Source organism: Schistocerca cancellata, chromosome 1 (genome assembly GCF_023864275.1).
Source record: "Schistocerca cancellata isolate TAMUIC-IGC-003103 chromosome 1, iqSchCanc2.1, whole genome shotgun sequence".
NCBI lineage: Eukaryota > Metazoa > Arthropoda > Insecta > Orthoptera > Acrididae > Schistocerca > Schistocerca cancellata.
This window is the reverse complement of record NC_064626.1, coordinates 315801686-315823604: the sequence shown is the minus strand read 5'-3', so window position 1 is coordinate 315823604 and position 21919 is coordinate 315801686. Positions and strand designations below refer to the sequence as shown.

Below are 21919 nucleotides of genomic sequence, written 5' to 3'. Positions count from 1 at the left end.
ATCAAGTCTTATCATTGTTTTTCTGAGTTACCACATGAGAATTACATTCACCATTTCTTCTCGGTTCCTGATATTCAGCAACTGCCTATCCTAAATGTAGCTACTGTGTACGGGATACTAAATCCCGACAAGAATCGAGGTGGTTGACCACAGCGTACGCTACGGTCGCAGGTTCGAATCCTGCCTCTGGCATGGATGTGTGTGATGTCCTTAGGTTAGTTAGGTTTAAGTAGTTCTAAGTTCTAGGGGATTGATGACCTCAGTAGTTAAGTCCCATAGTGCTCAGAGCCATTTGAACCATTTTGAACCACAGCGTAATGCAACATATTCTCTCTCTCTCTCTCTCTCTCTCTCTCTCGGGTTGGAACTTAAATAGTGGCAACTATTTATTCACAACCGATACAAAAAAAGTTACATGTTTGCACCTGTTACTGTCCTTCAGAGTGGTCACCAGCGTTGTGTAGAACCCTTTTCCAGCGATGTGAAAGCCGTAGTATACCGTTAGCAGAGCATGTCCTGTTGATGGTGCGAATGGAGCGGTCTACTGCCTGTCGAATCTCTGGAACAGTTCTGAAGCGAGTCCTACGAAGTGGTTCCTTCATCTTCGGAATCAAATCAAAGTCACAAGGAGTCCGGGGAGTATGGTGGTTGGTACGGTACTTCCCAGTCCTATCGACCGAACAAAACAGCCACAGCTTGCGCTGTATGCGCCCACGCATTGTCGTGCAAAATGATGGGTGGGTTGCGCAGACAGTGTCGGCGCTTCTTTCGCATAGTTGGCGCAGGTGATGCTCCAAAAAAGAACAGTAATACTGTGCATTGACGGTCTGCCGTGGAGGAACGTAATGCGTTAGGGTAACACCATCACAGTCGTACACGAGACTCACTGTAACTTTAGACCGCCCCATTCGCACCATCAACAGAACAGGCTCTGCTAACGGTATACTTCGCCTTCCACATCGCTGGTAACGGGTTCTACACAACGCTGGAGACTACTTTGAAGGACAGTGATAGGTGCAAACATGTAACTCTTTTGTGTCGGTTGTGAATAAATAGTTGCCACTAATTAAGTTTCAACCCTCGTATATGGGAAACATAAACTTGAAAATACAGAAACTGAAATGGAAGTGTGCCAATGAAAGGATGGAAGTTCTTAACTGGATTTCTTGAAATAAGAAAATCCCGAATGACAACAAATGGAAAATGGATAGTGCACCTTAGAAAGCGTGCAGGAGCAGCATGGTTGTGTCCAGATGCATGTAAAAGTGTTCGCGGGGCATTTGTCCAGCAGTATGTATCAAATGGATGATCATGAACATGACGATTTTAGCGGAAATAGACTCTCCAGTCCAATTCACTTGATTAAATTTGTATTTCGCTACAAGAAGAAGTTTACTTTTGTTTACTTGTGGTGTCTGACAGTGTACGTTCTCTTCCTCAAGTATTGAAGGAAAGAAAACGTAAATCCAAATAATTTTTGTATACACTTTTCTGCTCCGGACGTCAGTGTCATTATACTTCCAGCTGGGATTGTCTTCTTTGCTTACCCTATGTCATCTGCAAAACATTCAATCCACTGCTGCATTTAGCATCAATGCATCGGTGTCTAGCAACATTACATCTGGGAAATCGCATTACAAAAGTTCCGATATTCGACATTTTTCGTGTGCAAGAAAGACTCCGATTAAAAGAAGGATGTCTAATTACGCACTTGTAACGGTTTGGATTTATTTCTTTATTTATTGTGATTTATCGATTCCTAACCCAATCAACGTTGAAACCATTTGTGTCTAACAGAAGTATTGGAAAATGTCTCCGAGACGAACTGCGTGAGTTTCGCATGCCGGCCAGAGTGGCCGAGCGCTTCTAGGCGCTACAGTCTGGAATCGCGAGACCTCTACGGTCGCAGGTTCGAATGCTGCCTCGCGCATGGATGTGTGTGATATCCTTAGGTTAGTTAGGTTTAAGTAGTTCTAAGTTCTAGGAGACTGATGACCTCATAAGTTAAGTCCCATAGTGCTCAGAGCCACTTTGAGTTTCGCAACATGAACAGTGCCCATTTCGTAAATGACAGATCGTCATCCTCTCTGCATGTCGCTTGAACTGGCGACATGGTTGAAGCTGCGTCTCATCCCTTCAGAAAAAGCACAGTAAGCTGTCTTGTGTGTTATGCGAACGTGCGATGACGATTACACTGGCCTTTCATGTACAAAACGAAGAAAGAAACCAGTGTGTTAATAGTAAGAGTTTCTCTCGATGTTTGTCAAATTAACAGTACACCTCAACAATGTCACGTTGGCAGTGGGAGTCTTCCCTTTGTTGAGGCTTGTTGGAAGAGAGAAATATCTCGTATCTTATTGTTGTAGACATTGACATTGTCATGAGGAACATTGAACTTACAAATACGTGTACATCTGTTTGAAATGAAGGTATTAAACTTTAGTTGCTCAGAGAACCCTCCTCCAAGCTGTAAATTTTTTACAGCGTGCTGTGAATTCAGTCACGGACTCCACTTGTGTTATGTATTTAAACGCCATAAATATGTGGTGCAGTTAGTAAACAATGTGTCATTCACAGCCTGTGCCGTTATGACGATAAGTGTCGCATAAAGCAGGTGACGAAGGTCTAGCATCCTTCACCAAAAAGATCAAGACATAAATTCAGTACTCCAGTATAATTTGTGGAAGTAACTAAAGGCTGATTTTGTAGTCAGAGGTTCCACGCAATAAATAAGAAATGAGTGTACAGCGCTGTTAACGACGCATCCCAGGCTCGATGTATTATTATATTACATTAGGTAAGAAATACAGGCTTAGTCGACAATGTGAAACTGGACGAAAATAAGCACACGATCATGAAATAGTTATAATCATAATCTAAACATCCTGTTGTTGTTGTTGTTGTGGACTTCAGTCCTGCAACTGGTTTGATGCTGCTCCCTGTGCTACTCTATCCTGTGCAAGCTACTTCATCTCCCAGTACCTACTGCAGCCTACATACTTAGTGTATTCATCTCTTGGTCTCCCTCTACGATATTTACCCTCCACGCTGCCCTCCAATACTAAATTGGTGATCCCTTGATGCCTCAGAACATGTCCTACCAACCGATCCCTTCTTCTAGTCAAGTTGTGCCACAAACTCCTCCCCAATTCTATTCAGTACCTCCTCATTAGTTATGTGATCTACCCATCTAATCTTCAGCATTCTTCTGTAGCACCACATTTCGAAAGCTTCTATTCTCTTCTTGTCCAAACTATTTATCGTCCATGTTTCACTTCACGCTCCATTCAAATACTTTCAGAAACGACTTCCTGACACTTAAATCCATACTCGATGTTAACAAATTTCTCTTCTTCAGAAACGCTTTCCTTGCCATTTCCAGTCTACACTTTATATCCTCTCTACTTCGACCGTCATCAGTTATTTTGCTCCCCAAATAGCAAAACTCCTTTACTACTTTAAGTGTCTCATTTCCTAATCTAATTCCCTCAGCATAACCCGAGTTAACTCGACTACATTCCATTATCCTCGTTTTGCTTCTGTTGATGTTCATCTTACATCCTCCTTTCAAGACACTGTCCATTGCGTTCAACCTAAACATCCTATCCTTACGGATACTATGTACGTACAGAAAGCAAGTAAAATGTTTTTCGCCGTCATAAACAGTGTATTGAATACTGAAATTATTGAAAAACGATTGACGTCGTTGTGCACTTCAAAATACCATAAATATACTACTGGAAAATAGATAAAGAAATTTGGAATATGAAAGAGTGTACGTTCCCTGCATTTATTCTAAATCTTTTGTCTTTGATTAAAAATAAATGAAATATTCGAAGTGACGTACTTTACACCACATCTTCTAGACAGTCACAGATAACGTCTGTCAATCTCTTTGTGATGCACGCCAGTTTTGCCTCAACAGTATCAAGTATGAGCAGGCACAAGACGCAGCACGCTATTGTTGCGCGCGCACTGCGCATGCGCGATGGCCGTGGCGGCCTTAGCTGCCAGCTGCCGGCAGCTAGGGGCCTGCTCTGTGGTTTCAGTTGTGGCAGTGCCGTCGTGGCGGGAGGTTCTGTGTAGAACGAGTTTCGGAAGCTACAGTCTCATCAGGAGTGTACAGGAAGATGGTCAGGAACCGGATCTGCTGGTCAGTATTCAAACGATTGCGCTGTAGAGTGAACATACTTGTTCTTTTCCAGTGAAATATTTATGTTTGTGTAAATAATACGAGGATTTGTTTCTTAAAATGATTACCATGCGTGAGCAGGAAGTTTGAAACTACTGTAGAGCGTGTCAACGGCTCCGCCTTGAAGGCGCAGTGTCTTGTGTAGAAGTGCTAGAAACGGTGGCAATGTTATTGTCGCAAACGTACGGTGCGTTATCTGTCCATATATATGTTTCAAATATATATATATATGACAGCTGCACGAAATGTCGTTCAAGCTCTCTGAAATCCATGATAAATTCTTAATGTGTAGTGTACTTACACATCGACGCCCTATCTTCAGACTTAGTTTCGTAGGTGTGAAAGTGAATCGAAACGAAGCGTGTTTTAAGTAGTCTTATAAACTAAATTAGATTGTTTATTCAGATCTCAAGCTAATACGGTAACGAATTTATGTAAATGTTTTTCTAATATCACGGTATTCCGATGTGGCTGAAATAGTAACACGAAATTGTCACAGCATACAAGCTATTTAGTGTGGACACCGCAAGCATTGCTATTATATTAACGTCTTTCGGCTACAATTCCCGTGGGCCTCTCAACCAATTTTGCCGTTGAACTTATCATTAGGTACAGTTTAGTGACGCTGGTCACGGGCCGGTAAATGGTTCATGACCGTCATAGCGAGATACGGGGGTGGAGAAGCGAAGCAACAACGAAAAAAAATCTCGTTTCTAATTGAAGATTGCCCTCGATGAAGAAGCCAAAAATCTTCTGAGCACGACTCAGCTTCGTACTTTAGAATTATAGGCGAAAAATAAAATTGCCTAGTACCCATTATAGACAGAGCTCCGTCTTCGTCCAGCTGGGGACGTGTCTTTGTTGCTCTGGTTCCACTAATCACTAAGGTAACGAGATTGGTGTGGCAGATTGCGTGTTCCCGTTGCTGCGTGTAGCTGGACAGCTACAAAAGATTTTAGCAACAGACACTCGATGAATTACCGTCAGCAGTTGTTTCCTGTACATGTGTTCGAAATTCGTTTCCCTAAGGCCTTAAGCCATTGTAATAAAAGTTTGTTAGATCTTTTGTATAATATTTGCCGGTGTACAGGGGTGCTTTTATCATAGCTTTCTTTCTATAAAAGCTAGGGCGTAGCACTATCTTTAAAAAAAGGTCGTGTTTGACAGCATAGTGTGTGAAAAGTCCACGCACGCTTAACGTGCTGGCAGTTCTCGGTTGTAGTGACAGTGCTGGTGAAAGAGGAAACTAGCAAATCGGACACCCTGTCCGTTTACAGTTTCAAGCAGTAGAATCATTCCACATAACGAAGTGAAAGTTTGATGGTGTTTCTGCAGTGTATATGCAACGTAGCGCGGCCCGATGCATGTATATAAGCACTGACTGGCCGGCAAGGGATTAGTGTGGAAAAAGCGTAAATGTGGACCGAGAAGACGTTGTTACATGGTGCGTCCAAACAGGATCAACTAGCGTTGTTCTTTCCTTGGCTGCTGAAGGAGAAACACCAGTACACGTCCGTCGTAGATCAAGAATGTGTGTGGGGGCACCATGTCTGTCGAAAACCACCGGTTTTGAATGGTCCAAGACAAGAGGCGCTGCTACTTCATAACGCAGGTTCCCATATAGCAGAAGTTGCGCCAACTCAAGTGACGCTCGAGCACCCGCCCTATAGCCATGGACTCTCCCCATGCGGTTATCATGCTTTCGATCCTTTAAAAAGCCCTTGAAGGATCGACAGTTCCTGACGGAATAAAAATGGTTTCCGTTGGATTCAAACTCCCTGCTACATGGAAAGGTGGTGACGCGACGCCATGACAGTCCTTGACATAAGTCTACATATAATAAAGTTGGCGTGACCTGGTCCCGTCGGGACCGCTAGATTGTGGCAGCATAGACACAGTGGCTGCGATCGTTTCACTCCATTTCATCTCTTTCTTGCTATTGTAGTTTGTACTGAGTTCTTAGCTGATCCCTCGTGTTACTGTAATCGAGCGATTTCCGTAATGGTTTTTCCACTGTTTCGTATTATAATTTTTGCCGAATTCTGGGAACGTTTCTTTGCAAAGATATTTCATTTCCCCATTTGTCGAAACCAGTTACCATTTGCTTCGTCGAAACTAGGATGCGGGAAGCAACAGTGTTAAACATGAGGCAATATGTTGTCAGGCGAAGCAAGATTTCTCATTTGCCTGACTTTAAGTTGTAACTTTCTATATTGTGGCCTGTTGCGTCGAAGTAAGTTAAAGATAAGTAGATGCTCGTAATAGGATTGCGTCACTTTATCGGCGTGGGTCTGAGATGCGTCAGTCTTTCCAATAAATCGTTCCAAACGATAATGTAAACTTGTCAGCTAAACTGTTTGCCCTCGCACGTCAGACTTTTTACGTCTATTGTAAGTTATCGCTGCGTCAGTCGCCGATTCGCCTTATTTACTTCTCGATTCGTTGTTCAGTAAGGCAGGATAATGGACAACGATCACTGCCCATCTGCTGCAACACTTGTCTTTTCTTTTGCTCTTGAGAAATGCTGGGTACAGGTTACCGGTACAATTAGTACGACGTTGCAAAATGGAGCTTCTTTTCCAGCCGTCTGTTGCGAAGTTTCAGACTCTGTGGTTGCTGCGGGCAGGTTCCCGCGGGCAGTGTTCGCGTTTGGCAACGCGTTATTTTATAGTGGCGGAGCTGCGCGCAACCGGGTAGGGTCTGACAATGGGACCCAGTTCCCAGGTCTGGCAGGCTGCTGCCGGGGTCGGAGGCAACACCTGGCCTCCAGGGGGATCGTACAGCCGGCTCGAGCGCAGCCATCCAGCCACCTTGCAGGCGCACAGCCATTTCCTCTGCTGCGGCGGGGAGAATGCGCGTTTGCAAGTAGTGAGCGCAGAAACCTCACGTTCCAGCGCACAGTCTGTTCAGCTGAACCCTAAAAAGAGAGCTGAGAGTAAAGGAAAATGGCTCAGTCACGGCACTTTATTGTAATTCTTCGTTGACAACCACTGAATTACTGCAATGTAGAAACGTGATCAGTTAAACAGTTCTCGACACTCAGATGTTTCGTGGAGTAGATTGCTGTTTTAACGTCCCGTCGACAACGAGGTCGTTAGAGACGGAGCACAAGCTCGGATTAGGAAAGGATGGGGAAAGAAATCGGCCGTGCCCTTTCAAAGGAACCATCTCGGCATTTGCCTGAAGTGATCTAGGGAAATCACGGAAAACCTAAATCAGGATGGCCGGACGCGGATAGAACCGTGCTAACCGCTGCACCACCTCGCTCGGTAGGTGTTTAGAGTTAGGTTTCCAGGTGCAGTTCAGTGTCATGCCTCCTGATACACAGGAACAGCTATGTTCGCGAACACGTGTTTCTGTGTGCCTGTTCTTATTATGCGGACACTATATCGTGGCGGTTTTAGGTGGGGGGTATTTTGAACTATGGTCGCGTAAGATACCGGTGGAGATCGGGCCTAAACTACCACTGCCAGCCGCAGTAAAGTTGCACTGTGGTCACTGCCAAATGCTTTGTGTATTCCAGTTTGTTTTGCGTTGTTTTTTCCTTATTTTGAAATGAGTGAAGAGACTAATCGTGATGCCTAAAGGGATTCGGATGCGACTCTCATCACAAGAAAAAGAATCAGCTATCATTATGAGCTTTGTCAGTTCTGCTTCCATGGGTGCACAGAACGCGGACGTAGGATGGCAGTCCTTCGAGACAGGCGGGGTTTATTCCCCCGCACTGCTACTCTTTCCACGGGCAGTCTGAGTCATTGTTTCCTTACCGTCGTGGCCGACTGCACAGGCCGCTGTGACCGAGCGGTTCTAGGCGCTTCAGTCTGGAACCGCGCGACCGCTACGGTCGCAGGTCAGAATCCTCCCTCGGGCTTGGATGTGTGTGATGTCCTTAGGTTAGTAAGGTTTCAGTAGTTCTAAGTTCTAGGGGACTGATGACCTCAGATGTTAAGTCCCATAGTGCTCAGAGCCATATGAACCATTTTTGGCCGACTGCTATACACTGTCCACGTCACAGACATCGTTTAGGATTTGCAACACATGGTGCTCGATAAGGATCTCCTTCGTCGTGACCGAAGTGCCGCTGTAATACAGCAAAGTTCAAATAAAAACTGGTTCAAAGTAAAGAAACTGTATTAATGGGTAACTGTACAGTGGGAATTTTTCATTTTTTAATGTCACCCAAGTGGTGACCGCCGCTAAAAGTGGGTTGTTGAAAGCAGACTTTGGAAGCTCTGCACCACTCTAACGAGCATTTCTTGAGCAATAAATCAAATCTTCTCGTGTATTGCATTTCTTTATGGCTGGCTAAGTCCTCGGCTGCTGTTTGAACACCTCAGATGACCCCACAGGGGAAAAAAACGCTGGTTGTAAGGTCCGGTGATGGTGTTGGCCAAGGGATGTCGCCACATGAAGAAATTAGGCGTCGGGAAAGATCCGTCCCAGCGCTTGAGACAAACAGCTCGTTGCTCTTAAATGAACAAACTCGATAGACGTAACAGTAATTTCCGGCGTACGGAAGCGAGTATGATAGGACCGATATTATTTGCAATGTATATAAATGATCTAATGGAAATCGTCGATTGCTCATAGACTGTTCGCAGATGATGTAGTTGTCTATAGCAAAGTAGCAACGCCAGAAGACTACCGATTTTCAGAATGACCTACGGAGGATTGTTGAATGGTACAGGCTATTATCAGTTGGCCCTGAGCGAAAATATTGTGCGTACATAGGAAAAGATAGCCACTACTGTAAAAACTACGCTATTGATGAGAAACTGCTGGGAACGGTACCTACCGTAAAATATCAAGGAGTAACTATCCAGAACGACTTTAAGTGGAATGACTACATAAAACAAATGATGGGAAAAGCAGAGGCCAGACTGAGATTCACAGGAAGAATTTACAGGGAATGTATCTCTTCCACGAAGGAAGTGGCTTATAAAGTGCTTGTTCGAGCGATTCTTGTGTATTGTTAACCGATGTGGGATTCTTACCAGGTAGTGCCGATAGAAGAGGTAGAGAAGATCGAACGAAGAGCGGTGCATTTTGTCACGGGGTCGTAAAGTCGGCGCGAGAGCGTTACGCAGATGGTCAACCAACTGCATTGGCAGTCGTTACACTAGAGACGCTGTACATCAGAGTTTTACCATCGAAACTTCGACAGAGCACCTTTCAGGGAGAGTCGAACATACATCTCGCGAAATGACCAGGACGAGAAAATTCGAGAACTTAAGAGCCAATATATAATATAGGCTTACCGACAACCATTCTTTCCACGCGCTCTATAGGGAAGAGTGTGTGGAGGTGGGGGGTGTTGTCAGTTAATACTTGTCAGTTAGTGGTACTAGAAGTACTCTCCGCCACACACCGTGATGTGATGCAGATGTAGAAACCGAGATGTGAGAGGCGACTCCGTCCTGCGCGTTGAATCTTGGTGCAAAAAGTATTGGTCATGTCAGTGTATCATTGAGTGCTTACTTTTCACAGTAGCGCACACACATCCTCTTTAATGAAGTAAGGACCAGTTATCCGAACTCCTCTAACCGTACACGATACAGTAACACGGTCACTCTAGTGGTGTATCATGAAGTTTACGAGGGTTCTGTTCACTCCAGCATCGGAAATTTTGAGGATTGTTGCATCATAAATGAAATTGTGAATCAGTGCAAAGGACCAGAGCACCGTCAGGCACATTTTTAAGTATGTTCGCACATGAGCTCTCACGATTGTCATCACCGCGGTCAAACAGTTGTTGAACGCTATCTTGTACGGATGAAAGAGCAAGTCGCGTTTCGATGCGCACTCCGATCGGATAACTGAAGAGCTCTAGCGTGTTTCCGGGCACTTACCTTTGGAGACTTCTGTAACTGACGCCTTAAAGTATTAATGTATTCTTGAGTTTGAACACTGTGGCCTTCCTCTTTTTTAACTCTCCATCACATGTAAACAATACTCACCACCCCATAGATACAATTCATGTTAATAGTCTTTATTGTGATCCATCTGTTTATTTGAACTTTAAATTAGGGAGAATGTTTTTCGCACCATTTTTTAGTAGTAGTAGTAGTAGTAGTAGTAGTAGTACTTTACCCTCCCACATACGTCTCCGTTACCAAATTAGCTATTCCTTAAAGCTAAAGTTGTTATACGCACAATCAAACGTAGCACACCACGCAGGGGTCGATGGGGCTGGCGGAATGGACTGCCTATTTCAACCGCTTTCAGCATCCCTCGCGCGGAATGTCAAGTTGGACTGTCCTTACAGTACTTCGGGTCATGAGATTCTCCACTATCACCACTACAGCTTCCACATTCTTTTTGTTAACAAAGATTGTAGTTCAGCTCCATAGTGTTTCTGAAACAAATTTGTTAAGAGAAATAGCTCGGCTAAAGTTAGTGAAAAGATCATATATTTCGCCTGTACATGAGCCACAAAATTATTTTCATTATGGCAAATATCTTTCAAATTTCTAGGATCAAGACTTTTTAAAGTACGTTCGACAACTCTTTAAAGTACGTTGCATTGCTAGTAGGATTTGGCACAGTTTCTTCAACTTTTTGCTGCGAAAAATGCAATTTGCCTGTTGGATCACTTAAGAGCAAATGTTGATGCACATTTTTGTATTTCCACTATACCTCAGTGTGTGCTGGCAACACTTCTCCGCGAAACACAAACAACGGCACTACTACTGGTATAGACTAACGATTTTACCGTTAGAAACGTAACGCTGCATTGCTTCGGCGCATTAAATTGGTGCACTTCACAAAAATAGAAGAGAAATAGCCTGTAACGACTCATGCTATGTGTAGTTGCCTCAGAAGCAGAGAAACATTTACGGTACTTCAGTATTTAATCAGAGATGGCATTGCGTTACAGCGAAGTTGACTCTGTTCATTATTAATTTGCTGCGAGAACTTCAGGGTGCGCCTTCTATATACTGTGACCGACCGTACCTTCTGTTAACAAGACTAACGTAGATTAAGTACTAAAATTGTCAGGAAAGTTGTTAAACATCGGCGGAAAATTGAGGCAGAAAACAGGCAATACATCAACAAAGCAAGCCTCAACTTTGTAAAAGTAGTCATTTCGAACTCCCTCATTTAATCAGTTCTTATATCGGTACATTGTTTTTAAAAGTACCATATTATATGGAGAATAACAGTTGTACCAGTGGCTTGGGTAGCTTACTGCTGCAAACCGTAAAAAAGTATAAAAACCACGAAATTGGAAAAAATCTGAAAGCTATTAAGAAAAGAGGCACAAAATGTGAAGAGATGGGCGAAGTCCTCATCGCAGCCTACAAGTGTTATGATCTTGGAATATAGTCAAGGAAAAAGTATTCATACACCATTGTTCATGTAGAATAACTTCATTAGAACTAAAGATCGCAACCAGAGATGTTATTTAGTAAACTAACAGTATGGGGTTTCCTTCCTAATCTGCATTTATAAAAGGATTAACTAAATTAACCTTCTGTAAAAAGGAAATGAAAATTCTGTACCAGTTTCCTTCACACAGTGAGGGGAAAAGTGTTCACGCTGTACCAGAAATGTAAACATACAAATGACTAACGAAATGCGTGCTTTAGGTGGCAAGCTGCACATCGTGTATGTTGGTTCTGATAAGTGGTGAATGCCGTTCTACAGCAAAACAGGCTCCAAAGAGAAGGAAACAACTATAGAGGAAAGGCAAATTGTTGTCTCCCAATATGAAAAGGAAAACAATTTTCTGAAATCGCTGATACTGGAAGAAACAAGCAACTGTGCAGTCCGTAATATCGAGATTCACAAAAAGAAAAGTGGTTTACCAGAGAAGCTGACGCAAAGAAAACTAAATATGGTAATAAGGATGGCCAAAAAGATTATAAATTGACAGCTTCTGCATTGTTTACACATGTTAATCATCAGTTCGTGAAGGAAATCACAAAAAATGACTGAGAACTATGGGACTTAACTCCTGAGGTCATCAGTACCCGAGAACTTAGAACTACTTAAACCTAACTAACCTAAGGACATCACACACATCCATGCCCGAGGCAGGATTCGAACCTGCGACCGCAGCGGTCGCGCGGTTCCAGACTATAGCGCCTAGAACCGCTCGGCCACCCCTGCTGCGGAAATCACACAACGGTTTGCTCCCTATATATTGAATAGTATAGGCTATGGAGCAGTGGTACCTAGAAGGAAACCATCCATCAGCGAGAACAAGAAAAATTTAAACTTGAATTTGCTCGAGAGCGTATAAGCAAAAATACAAATTTCTGGGTCAAGGTTCACAGATGAAAACAAATTTAACATAAACATAAATGATGGCAAGCTTTTGGTGTGGAAATAACCAGATGCTGAGCTGGATCTGGAACATGGAACACGTTGAAAGCACGATGTATGAATACCTTTTTTCCATGAAACTTCCTGGCAGATTAAAACTGTGTGCCGGACCGAGACAGGCAAGTGCTCTACTGGCAGAAGTAAAGCTGTGAGGACGTGGCGTGAGTTGTGCTTGGGTAGCTCAGACGATCGCCGGCACGGTAACTCAACGTGTTCCGTCAGAGGGCTGCATGCTCTCTGTAATAAAAAAACTGAGTCAAAGAATCAACGATCAACTTGAACGGATGTCTTGTGACGTCCGCTCAGACCGAACGCAGCGAGCAATATCGAACAAAATAAAGTTGCCGGCACGGTAGCTCAGCGTGCTCGGTCAGAGGGTTAGCTCCCCTCTATAATAAAAAAAAAAACTGAGTGAACGGATCAACAAAGAACCTGGACGGGTGTCATCGGACGTCCGCCCCGAACAAAGTCAACGAACAATATAGTAAAAAATGAGATAAAAAAAGACGGTAGAGCACTTGCCCGCGAAAGGTCCCGAGTTAGTCTGTCCGGCACGGTTTTAATCTGCGGGGAGTCTCATAACAGCGCACACTGCGCTGCAGAGTGAAAATCTCATTCTGGACTTTTTCCCATGATTTTACGTAGTGTACATTCCGCGGCTGGTTGCCTACTTCTATTCCTATTTCCATTTCTGTGCGGTTGTTAGTTGTAACTAAGGAAATCCTTGCTACGTTGCGTATTTACATTTTACTAAAGATAACCCGTCAGTCACAACATGAATCTAAAATTTTTTAACGTAATAAACCCAAGTGTTTTGACCTACGCCATGTACGGGAACAGACTACTTTCTTCGTCAATTAGGTAGCGATGTAAGCGTGTGTGCTGACGAATAAGTGGACAGGTAACGAACGATCTGAGAGAGAGCAGAGCAGTTTCTCGCTTGCAGCAGTCGTATGGGAGACGGCGGAGCACAACCACTTTCGCCAGGCCGCTCACCCGCCTGCTTGCTTGCCTGCCTGCCGTGGCGTGAATCATCAAACACCGTAGCGGTGGGGGACGGCAGGCAGACCTGGCGAGCTACGCCACGCCTAGCTGCTCCCTGCTTGCTGTCCGCTGCTCGCCACATGCTTCGGCGTCGCTGCCGCGGCCAGACCCCGCACCCGGCGTCCAGTGCGCCCCCCCCCCCCCCCGGCGTCCAGTGCGCCCCCCCCCCTCCCCACTCCACCCCAGGTCTTCAGTGAAATGTTAAGCTGATCGCTCAGGTGACTACAAGCGTGATAACGCACATCATGCAAGCGTACTTCAACATCAATAGGATAACTGCCACCTTAAGTCATGGATCAAGGTTACGTACTGCATGCAGTATATCTTGACTTCCTACAAGCTCTGTGTATGTTCCCACATCGTTCATTAGTAAAAAAGAGGTTACACGGTGTATCAAACAAAATTTGTGACAAGATTGAGGATTTGTTGGTAGAGGAGGCAACATACCCTGGATGAAAAGTCACCGACTCAAATGTACACCAGGGCAGGGCCGTTTCTACCATTATACAAGATTAGGCGGCCACCTAGAGCGGCAAAATTTTAGGGGTGGCAAAGGGCGGAAAAATTTCAAATAAAACAGCCAAAAAATTGAGCAAATCAGGAGAAAAAAAATGCAAGAGGAAAAATTACCCCACATAATTGTTTTCAAAATCATACGGAACAGTTACGTAGTAAGTCTTTACTAACTTTGGCGAAAGTGGTTGCTGAAAACGATGAGAATTGCCATTCTAAAACTATTTCAGTTAAAATAGAAACTAAATAATTCCACGATTATCCAGATGACGTATTACAGAGTAATTTCTGATTTCAAGGAAAAATTCATTCGCATCATAAAATAGTTTCATACCTCTATTAGTTCATTTTCCTGCAATGAAATAAAATTATGTTGCCAAATTTAGCTGCAATGATATATTCAGTTATAGTTTAAAATATTCAGCACATTCTCCCTGTTTCAATTATTTTGGAAAACTTCAAAAATTGAAGACAAAGAGTAATAAACTGAGGACATTTCTTGTCCTCAATCAGTTTTAAAGGAAGTTGGGACAAAGCATGAAGATTGAGGACTATCCCGAAAAAGTGAGGACCTGCGGTCACCTTATTTTAATGATTAAAAGTGTAATAGGAAATTGACGGTGGTGGTGGTGGTGGTGGTGGTGGTGGTGGTGGTAACAGGGAGACCTATGGTAGTAAGACAAGGCGTCATTTTCCAGTTCTGGCCTCGGGTGCAAAACATCTAGCAACCCTGCCCCAGGAAAATAAGTTGGGGGCCCTTGTTCTTGTATGTTAACGACCTAGGACACGATATTAATAGTAACTGACTGAGAAAAGCCGCACAGATGTTCAGTCAGATTTTGATAAGGTACCGAACTGACACAGAGGGTGGCGCTTACTTTAAATGTACACGAATCTAATATTGTGCATTTCACAAAACGCCTAGTATCATACGCCTACAATATCGGGGATTTAATGACTGGAATCAGTCAGCTCATAAATTCCTGGGTGTAACAGTTCTTTTGGATATGAAATTGACATAGGCACAATAGTAGGTAATGTAGGTGGCAGATTTCTGTTCATTTAGGATATGGAAAAATGCACTCACTCTAAGGAGGCTGCTTACAAATAATTTATGCGTCCCGTATTAGAATATTGCCCATACCTAACAAGAATACTAGGATGTTGAACATACATAGGGAACAGCGGGACGAATCGACACAGGTTTGATTCGCGGGATTGCTGAGGTGGCAAAGACTTAAAGATGGACGCAACTTACTTACTTAGTTCCAATATTAGGCGAACGCTTGTGCAAGATAGCTTGCACAAACTCCTCACGCCATCACACAGCCCAAGCATTCTGGTACATGCATCAGTTTGTTTACAGAAACAGTGCAGCTCACTTCCAGATGACAGACCCTCAGATCGGTACTAAACGTTGTATATCGATAGTATTAACAAAAACACCGATTTAGTCCGTGCTGTGTACTGTCGTCCAGTAGAATATGCATAAACTATAATTAGAAGTAACACCAGAACATCGGAGCGCAGGAAAACCATATCTGTGGGTGATTGTTTTGTAGATCTCTAGTGGGTGAGTTGATAGTTTGAGGTCGTTGTTCCAAAGGTCCCGCATACAAACCCCGTGGAAGACTATTTCTTAAGTGATTACGCGTGAAATTTTTATATGGGAAAACTTTTTCCTGACATGTAGAAGTACTTTTCGGAGTTCGTAGCAGTGTTTCTTTGATGTGCTTTCGCTTTGTCAGTTGAAAGTAGATACCTATAGAGAACATTTGTACAGGTGTGTGTGATATTCTGCCGCATATGTAAAACAGTACACCACACCCATCTACACAAATATACTCTACAGGTTGCTGCTTTCAACTAACGAAGCGAAAGCAGACTGTCAAAAGAACATTGCTACAAACTCCGAAAAATCTTTTTACATGTCAGCAAAGATTCTCCCATATAATGGTACAACGATCTCACGTTATACAAATTCAGCACACAAGATGTTCAAAACAATCGCTCACAGATATGCCTTTTACGTTCTCCGTAGATCTGGGTTTACTTTTAATTACCGTTTACGCGAGTTCCACTGGACGACAGCACACAGCAGAACTAAATCGGTGCTTTGTTTGATATTCTATCTTCATGCAACGTTTGGTACCGATGTGTCTGGAGGTTCGGGTGTCAGGCGCCGATGCGTTGTCTTTGGCAGTCCTTTTGCTTGTGTTAAGAAAGAAACAAAAGGAAACGTTATATTATGTGGAGTAAAGAGTGGTTAAAGAGAGAAAAATATTATTCCAATATTAACAATTCGCGGTAGATACGTTACGGAACCTGTCTCACAGCATTGGTGTCTTTCTTCTTTTCTCCGTCTAATATTGTGTTCTTTGATTTATCCTTCATTACAGTGCAACCGTTGTACAGAATATAATTTAACAGGGTAAGTTCAAAATTAAATCACTGAGTAATGCATGATCAAGCATGCCTGCGCATGTGCTTGACAAGGATGCAGTTGTGTAGTCGCATATGATGCGATGCCAAGTACCCTCTGCGGTGCGCTTCAGTTGCTTGCGTAGCATATATAGATGTAATTTCGCGCAAGCATTCTGGCTGTTAAAGCTGCTCGAGGTTTGATCGGTTTTTCAATTCTGTAAAGCTGTGTTAGCATACCAGCATGTACGCATGCTTAAACGTGCGCATCGATAATTTGACGATCTTCGTAGCGGCACCACGTATGTGGAGCGATGTGAAGATCATTTGCAGACTGGTGGAAGAGTTTCAGGGAATAAATGAAAGCTACCTTTCATTCATGTATATTAAATCAAAAATGTACCACAGTGAGGCTAGGTGAGATGTTGCATACGTTATACTAAAGTTAGCAAAGGAGTTGACCATGCAATATATAGGAATGTCGTTATTAAAAAGTCTCCCATAATCAACTACAGGAGGAAAGAAACGACATTTATTAATCTGGGGAGGGAAATATGAGCATCTAGATAACCGAACACTTCTGTATTTCAGATGAGAGTGTACGTGTACTAGAGGTTTCATAGCCCCTGCAGCTAGTGAAGAATAGCAGTATTGTTGTCAGTTTTTCATGTGATGTAATAGCCTCTTTCAAGACTGTAACTTGCTTTCTGGTCAATGGCGTGTTACTTAAAGTGGGAGGTTCAAATACATTTCTCTATTGAACCTAAAGGATATTACAGCGATCATCTGGATGTTATTCATTGAGTTACTTAACGGGGGAGTAAATTTTTGGTTTCAATGACCAGTTTTTATAAGACATATCACTTTTCCACTTTACAACAGCAAAACTGGCCAAAATGAGCAAATCGTCATCAGACCTCCAAGTATTCCAAGCACAGACTAATGCTTGCGCAAGCGTGCTTGGACTGTATGGAACCGAAAGGGGTTTGTGTTACTCACACGTGCATACTTTCCAAGCTTGCAGTTACGTGTGTGGCCGGCTTCATACTCAAATGTTGTTTCCCGCAAGGAGCATGTTAAACAGCTTGACTCCTGAATACTGTTACAAATTGCTTAGGATTTGTTGTTAAGACGTTTGACAAACGCGCCTTCTCGTTGCTGAAGCAGCAAGTAAGAAATGTATGAATCTTCCGCCCCCGCCCCATTAGGATCGTGTTGCGTATGTTGTGATTATTTGATTTACGTAACCTTCCAAATTAGGGGCCATCTTACATCCAACCAGACATTTTTCATATTTTTATTTATTCATTGCATTCGTTATATCGCCCGCCCAGGTTACAAGAGATCATACATTTCGTACGGAATCTTAAAAACTTAGCAGTAGCTAATACGGAAACGGTAAAACAGTGCTAGTTACAGCAGAAAAAGTTAATATTTGTCTGTGAAGAATAGAGTAATAAAGATAACTTACAAGCAAGTAGATTCAGGCAGTGGGTGTTGACGGCAATGGTGTGGTATCTTCAACTTTCATAAGTCATCTGTGGGGAAAGTATGCAAAACCCCCGTGATAGTGACAGCTGATCACCAGCATCGGTGCAGCCGGAATGTGTGGGCGGGATTAATGGGCGACTGTATTTTGGGACCAGCCTTAGTTTCACGTCGCATAACAGGCCGGAACTATCGGCGTTTCTTGCGTGTAACTTTGCCTCCCAGTGTTTGAAGAAGTGCCATTGGATTCGACGGGCTGTATGGATGCCACCCTGATGGTGCTCCAACCCACTTCGTCGTCAATCCCCGGACGCATCTCTGTCTTGTCTTCGCTGGTCGATGGATCGGGCGAGGGGATCCTGTTGCATGGCCTGCTCGTTCACCGGATCTCAACCCGTACGATTTCGGGTTATGTTGCCATCTCAAAAGTATCGTGTGCGCAGAAAGCATTCCAGATGTGGAGACATTGGAGCAACGTATTCATGCTGCCTTTGACACTGTTCGGATGCAGCCTGGCCGAAGCCAGTGTGTGACAGAACGCATACACGCATGCGTTGAGACACATGGAATCCATTTTCAACGCATATTGTAACTGTGGCTGCATAATGCAGCGCGTATTAGACCGCAGTCTTGTAACAATATATGGTTGAGTAAATGGTCTCTAGCATGGGAACCACGCATTTCCGGGCATAAGTTCATTAGACCTTTCCGTATCCTCTCACCGATCAATCGCTAGAGTTAGTTACGGGGAAAAAAACATCTGTTATATCTGTTTCCACGCCTTTATATACCAGGTAATTTTGGGGTTTTGGACCGCAAAGTGCTGTGCCGAATCCGTTCGTATAATAAAGTTGGGGGGTACAACGGTGGGCCTCTCTTGTAATGGATCCAAATACTGAAACTTCCTGGCAGATTAAAATTGTGTGCCGGACCGAGACTAGAACTCGGCACCTTTGCCTTTCACGGGCAAGCGCTCTACCAACTGGGCTACCTAAGCACGACTCACGCCCCGTCCTCACAGCTTTACTTCTGCCAGTATCTCGTCTGCTACCTGCCAAACTTTACAGAAGCTTTCCTGCGAACCTTGCAGAACTAGCACTCCTGAAAGAAAGGATATTGCGGAGACATGGCTTAACCACTGTCTGGGGGATGTTTCTAGAATGAAATTTTCACTCTACAGTGGAGTGTGCGCTGATATAGTAAAAATTTCATTCTAGGTCCTCATACGTCTGCACTAAGTGGTACCTTTTGTATTAATGTTGACATTTTAGCTCTGACGCACTTGTAATTATTTACAATGAGACATTGGAACACTGTTTTTTCCTGCCTCAACGTCAAAACATAGTTTTTGAACAGAAGTTCGCTTTTAAACCTCCCATAGCTTATTTCCATCTACACGGATGGGCAGTCCGAAGCAACGTATAATCATTGTATCCTGGGAATATACTCCAGAGTCAGTACACGTGAGTTGTGCAATCTGAAGTAAACGGATTGAGGCGAATCACTGTATGGTGTGATGAAAAGTACTCTTAATCCTACGGACCTTAGTGACCTGTAGAATGTAGTATACGACTAATGGAAGCATGCTCATGCAGGATGTCATACCACGATCTGCCTGTTCCGCAACTTTCGTTTAGCGACTTCATACGATGCAGTTGCTTTTCACAATTTCTCCGTCACAAAATGTAATATGCTGTTTGCTAGTCATCGGGATAGTGGCAAATTACGATGGCGAACCCACATCATTCGGAAGAGCCTTTTGCTCAGAAAATCACCCACGATATTCCGAAACGATCAACGTGGATACAATCAGACCATGTCAAGGGCTAAAGTACGGATACTTCAGCAGAAATATTTAGCAGGGAAAAAATAATTATGGTGTAATTTCCCTGGAAGACGTTATATCGTGAGACCAACAACAAAATCCTCAACTGGGGCGCACAGCCGGCGCGTAGTGGAATACGTTGTGCGCTCCACTAGCCCTAACGCGATTGATTGACCAGATCGAGCGCAAGCAGAAGGGAAGAGTCCCGGCGACCTCAATAAGAGAACCGCTGCTGCAGCCAATGATGCTGTGCCGATCTGAAGCCGTACTGCTCGGGAAAGGTCACTGTTGTGCCGCGAATTTAGCGAGTAAAGCGGATTTTCACCGCTTCAAGACGTTGCAATACTCTCCCTAAGGGCACTTTCACAACTGCGCGGCTCTCTTCTTTTTCTAATACTAGTGTTGGATGTTTGTGCAGCAAGACCAAACGGCAAGGAACCGCGAAGCACGCCGTTGCACGGTTGTCATCTCACAGACCACAGTAACTGCGTTAGGAGGATAGGAAGAATGTCACTATCCAGCGTAGAGCTGCTCTTCATTTAAGAATAGCTGACAATGATTGTTGAAAGTGATTAATAATTGACAGCGTGCGTGAAATACTGTTTTAACAAATACGGCTTAAATCGTCAGACATCGTTCTCACATGCCTTCCGTGCCAAGGGCAAATCTGTCACCAACGTGAGGGTCGGTTTGTACACCGTATTGCGTAACAGGGCTTCTCACGTTCACTGTTCTGAATCTTTCAACTAGAAGGCGTTCTTTACTCTGAACAGTCTTCGTCCTTCGTAGGGTTGGGGGTGGTCGTACTCGGATGGGGTGTCTTTCGCCATGCATGAGCGCTAAGAGATTACTCATCTGCTCCGACCTGTATACTGACTCAGTCTTTACAATTCGCAAGTTTCATAACAATAACGCGTTCACGCCGGAAGTCACTAACTCCAGATGGACTACCCCTGGGCTGAGGGGCTGATAACTTCGTCTCCTCAGCCCCTTCCCTGACCAACCCACCCTCACAAGATACGAAATAATTAAATCAAGACCATAAGCTGTCGACAGACTTTGATATACATCCATGGCGACAGTTGAAAATGTGGGCCCGGCCGGGACTCGAACCCGGGATCTCCTGCTTACATGGCAGACGCTATCCATCTGAGCCGCCGAGGGCAGAGAGGATAGTGCGACTGCAAGGATTTATCCCTTGCACGCTCCCTGTGAGACCCACACTCCTAACTAATGTCCACACACTACATTCGTAGTGCCTCTGCCCATTACACTCATTACTCGCGGCAGACAATCTAAGTCCCGTAAGAGTTCGGGCAAGGCGTATGCATCCAGCACAGGAGGTGGTCAATGGTCGTTTAGCCTTAACTATATGGAGACGGTATCTGTTCTTTCAGACATGTGCGAAAGAACAGATACCATCTTCATATACTTACAAGATATGGTCCTATTCGAAGTGCTACTTTAATTTCCTTGCGTTCGTCCAGTCTTTGAACTGACGTATCCAGCCCATCATGACTAACGTGAAATCCAAGCAAAAGAGGAATTTGGTATTTTCCACCTACAAAATGATTGCCATAGTTAATGAAAGAATTTGTAAACGAAAAAGACCGAGGACAGAATGATGATTGAATCCTGGAATTTCGGGTTTCTTTTGATCGTTGTATTTTTTTAGGGCCTCCTTTCTTCGTTTGCTGGTTTATTTCCCTTCTCTGTATGACTTCATTGCCATTTTCGTAATGCAAGAACAACGAGGTAATCTCATTTCGAATTTAAAATGAAAATAAAAACATTTTATTTTCATTTTCTTCTAAAAAGATGATGGCAACAAAGATGTTAGGGTAAATAAAAAGATAATAAAATTAATGACTTTTTCTTGGTCTTATTCATTATTTAAACAAAAACTCGAACTTGGAAATGCATTGCAAAGTTTTTGAAAAGTTTCGGTTGGTTAAACCGTACGGTGCATCTGTCTCCTTAAACTAGTAAACAAAAAATACGAGAAACTTGCAACGAAAATAGTCACAGTCGAGACAAAAAAAAATTCTGTGATTGGTCACTGTATTATCAAGTTTTCATATCATTTGACGGCGCCTATCTGGGCTGCT

General features: G+C 43.5%; 2 protein-coding genes across 2 annotated transcripts in view; one reads left to right on the top strand and one right to left on the bottom strand.

Annotated features, from left to right (window-relative positions):
• Positions 1-4045: 4045 nt before the first annotated feature.
• The window catches only part of LOC126172915 (CDC42 small effector protein homolog), a 181399-nt gene continuing 163525 nt past the window's right edge, over positions 4046-21919 (top strand). The window contains exon 1 of the mRNA XM_049920916.1: positions 4046-4153. The gene's annotated coding sequence lies outside the window, so the exon portion shown is untranslated. The remainder of the gene's footprint in view (positions 4154-21919) is intronic.
• The window catches only part of LOC126173622 (axoneme-associated protein mst101(2)-like), a 150434-nt gene continuing 135367 nt past the window's right edge, over positions 6853-21919 (bottom strand). The window contains exon 3 of the mRNA XM_049920975.1: positions 6853-7029. Coding sequence (XP_049776932.1) covers positions 6853-7029 — 177 coding nt within the window. The remainder of the gene's footprint in view (positions 7030-21919) is intronic.